This window comes from Penaeus vannamei, chromosome 43 (assembly GCF_042767895.1).
Source record: "Penaeus vannamei isolate JL-2024 chromosome 43, ASM4276789v1, whole genome shotgun sequence".
Classification (NCBI taxonomy): Eukaryota; Metazoa; Arthropoda; class Malacostraca; order Decapoda; family Penaeidae; genus Penaeus; species Penaeus vannamei.
This window is the reverse complement of record NC_091591.1, coordinates 9,222,979-9,225,478: the sequence shown is the minus strand read 5'-3', so window position 1 is coordinate 9,225,478 and position 2,500 is coordinate 9,222,979. Positions and strand designations below refer to the sequence as shown.

The following is a 2,500-nucleotide window of genomic DNA, read 5'->3' as shown; positions in this document are numbered from 1 at the left end:
CATTTCATACAACACTTTAAGCACAAAATGACCATAAACCTAACAATTCACACCTCGACCCTCATTGTACATTGGAACAAGTACTACCATGAACAACATAGAAACATCGCACTGAACTCAACCCACTCTTCCCGGATACCCCATTAGTATCCAGATCCAAAATATCCTAAATATATTTGTTTTATATTATATATGAGGTTGCATGTTTTGTGTGTGTGTGTGTGTGTGTGTGTGTGTGTGTGTGTGTGTGTGTGTGTGTGTGTGTGTGTGTGTGTGTGTGTGTGTGTGTGTGTGTGTGTGTGTGTGTGTGTGCGCGTATGTGCGTATGTGTGCATGTATGTGTGTGTGCGTGCGTGTACGTGTCATGTATAGAGTATATATTCACTTTTTTCACTTCCTAAGAGTCCACCATCCACTTACCAGCGCCGAAAGTAGGGTCCAGGAGCCGCCAGGAGCCATACAGGAACACAGCAATCCAGAAGTGCAGAGGGTCCGTCTCAGGGTCAAAAAGACGCCCAATTCTGTGGTGGATTTAAGTGGAAGTCGGGAAGATTAGTGGATTCAAGTGGAAGTCGGGAATGGTGGGTTTAAGTGGAAGTCGGGAATAGTGGGTTTAAGTGGAAGTCGGGAATGGTGGGTTTAAGTGGAAGTCGGGAATGGTGGATTTAAGTGGAAGTCGGGAATGGTGGATTTAAGTGGAAGTCGGGAATGGTGGATGTAAGTGGAAGTCGGGAATGGTGGATTTAAGTGGAAGTCGGGAATGGTGGATTTAAGTGGAAGTCGGGAATGGTGGATTTAAGTGGAAGTCGGGAAGATTAGTGGATTTAAGTGGAAGTCGGGAATGGTGGATTTAAGTGGAAGTCGGGAATGGTGGGTTTATGTGGAAGTCTAGAGTGGTGGATTTAAGTGGAAGTCAAGAATAGTTTATATAAGTGGAATTCAAGGATAGTTTATATAAGTAGAAGTCAAGAATAGCGGATTTAAGTTGAAGTAGGGAATAGTGTGTCCAAGTACCGTACTTCCAGTGATATTATTTGATGATGATAATGATGGCGAAAGTAGAAATAACAATGACGATAAAAGTAATGAAAATAATGATGATAACAGCGGCAATATGATGATAAAGATATTATTTGTAGAACTGACAACAAAAACAAGCGATAATGATACGAATAAGATATTTTTTCATTAGTTTAAAGCTAACGTAACTTAATGAGAATCAGATAATCAAAATTATTTCCTGAAACTTATATCCTGCCTATTCAGACTGGTCACCCAAAAGGGAGTTAATAATACACTAATGTTGTGTATAGGTTAACCGTCTTTTTAATTCCTAGTTTTGCTTTAAGTAGTTTTATTTCTGTTTCTCTCTTTCTCTGTGTCTGTCTCTTTCAGTCTATCTGTCAGCCTGTCTATCTGTCCATCCCCCTGTTTATTCTTTCTTTCTATCCGTCTCCTTCCCCCTCTCCTTTTCCTACATTCATCGTCCTCTAACCATCATCATCGGTTATTCTCTCCTGTTTCCTTCCTTCTTCCCTCCTTTACTCCTTCCTCCTTCCTTTCATTTACCTGAAATCGTGTCCTTTCGCAAATCCGTGAATCTTTTTAACTCTTATTCCTGCCAGATGACACAGTTCCATCAGCAGATTCACATAGTCCTTACTGACACCTGCCCGAGAGGTTAAAATCTCCTGCGCTGTCTGGGGTTTGTCTATAAATTTCCAGTCGTATCTGTAAAAGACGAAAAAAACTGTATATTATGCATTCGTGAATAGTTTATGATGTATAATGCATTTTCATAAATAGTGAATAATGTATAGCACATACTCATTGTGAATAAAATATAGTGTAAATTCATAGTGAATGATAAATAGTATACCTTCATAAATAGTGAATAATGTATAGTGTATATTCCTGAATAGTGAATAATGTAAAGCATATTCATGAATAGTGAATAATTTATAGTGTATGTTCATGAATAACAAATAACTTACAGTACATATTCATGAGAAGCGAATAGTTCACATATTATAGGGTATATCTTTTAATAGTCTACACTGTATATTAATGGAAAATGAATTATATATATTGTATTGTCACATCCTCGTAGCGAGTATCATATATACAAACTATAACTATAACATATTCATAAATAATGTATAGTGTATACTGATATAGCGATTACTGTTGTAGTTCAATCCCATTTTCGACCAAAGGAATATTGAGATCTACAGTATTCGACTGAACATAAACCTATATCAATATACATGCGTATTTTTTTTTTTTTTTTAACATTTAGATACTAACCCGATTCCGGATCTCTAGAAGTGTATAATAGCACAAAAGAAAATAAAAGAAATAACAGTATTCAGCCATTCTTAAAAGTCTTTAGTGTATATTAGAGAGCTTGGCGGAGTGGACTAGCGAGCGTGCAATGAACACACGAAAAAACGCACACAAGGGGAGGTGGGTGGCAGGGGAGGAGGGGAGGGGAAGGGAG

At 37.8% G+C, this 2,500-nt stretch overlaps 1 protein-coding gene across 1 annotated transcript in view; it reads right to left on the bottom strand.

The window, feature by feature from the left end:
* The window catches only part of LOC113817386 (uncharacterized), a 50,054-nt gene that overhangs the window by 14,000 nt on the left and 33,554 nt on the right, over nucleotides 1-2,500 (bottom strand). The window contains exons 11-12 of the mRNA XM_070119123.1: nucleotides 1,570-1,731; nucleotides 421-521 (exon numbers count right to left, since the gene is read on the bottom strand). Coding sequence (XP_069975224.1) covers nucleotides 421-521; nucleotides 1,570-1,731 — 263 coding nt within the window. The remainder of the gene's footprint in view (nucleotides 1-420; nucleotides 522-1,569; nucleotides 1,732-2,500) is intronic.